Genomic DNA, 321 nt, shown 5'->3' with positions numbered 1-321 from the left:
GGCCCAGTCCCTGTGAGCTGGGCCCCAGCAACCTGCTTGTTCCCCGGGGCAGGGCAGGGGAGAGCCCTAAACCCAGCTGGGGTCCATGTGTGCCCCTCACTCCTGCCCCAGGCCAGGCCAGCAGAGCCCTGTGGCCGGGTACCTCTCCACGGCGCCATGGACAAGGTGCAGCAGGGCCGTGCAGTCCTTGCCCCCGTTGAAGCCCACGCAGAGCTGGGCCAGGCTGTACCGGTCCAAAGCCTCCTCAATGGTCCGCAGTGCTGCTGACACCTTCTGCCCCAGGGCCGAGCCTGCCGGAAGAGATGGTCGGGGCCTGCCCGG

The 321-nt window shown here is 69.2% G+C and overlaps 1 protein-coding gene across 1 annotated transcript in view; it reads right to left on the bottom strand.

Moving 5' to 3' along the window:
* FLAD1 (flavin adenine dinucleotide synthetase 1) overlaps window positions 1–321 on the bottom strand; it is a gene marked incomplete at both ends in the record, with an annotated part of 2,141 nt that overhangs the window by 480 nt on the left and 1,340 nt on the right. The window contains one exon of the mRNA XM_010146293.1: window positions 136–302. Within this exon, the coding sequence (XP_010144595.1) occupies window positions 136–302 (167 nt within the window). The remainder of the gene's footprint in view (window positions 1–135; window positions 303–321) is intronic.

This window comes from Buceros rhinoceros, unplaced genomic scaffold, assembly GCF_000710305.1.
Source record: "Buceros rhinoceros silvestris isolate BGI_N320 unplaced genomic scaffold, ASM71030v1 scaffold26162, whole genome shotgun sequence".
NCBI classification, from domain to species: Eukaryota; Metazoa; Chordata; class Aves; order Bucerotiformes; family Bucerotidae; genus Buceros; species Buceros rhinoceros.
The sequence above is the reverse complement of the archived record's forward strand: the minus strand, read 5'-3'. Positions and strand labels throughout refer to the sequence as shown.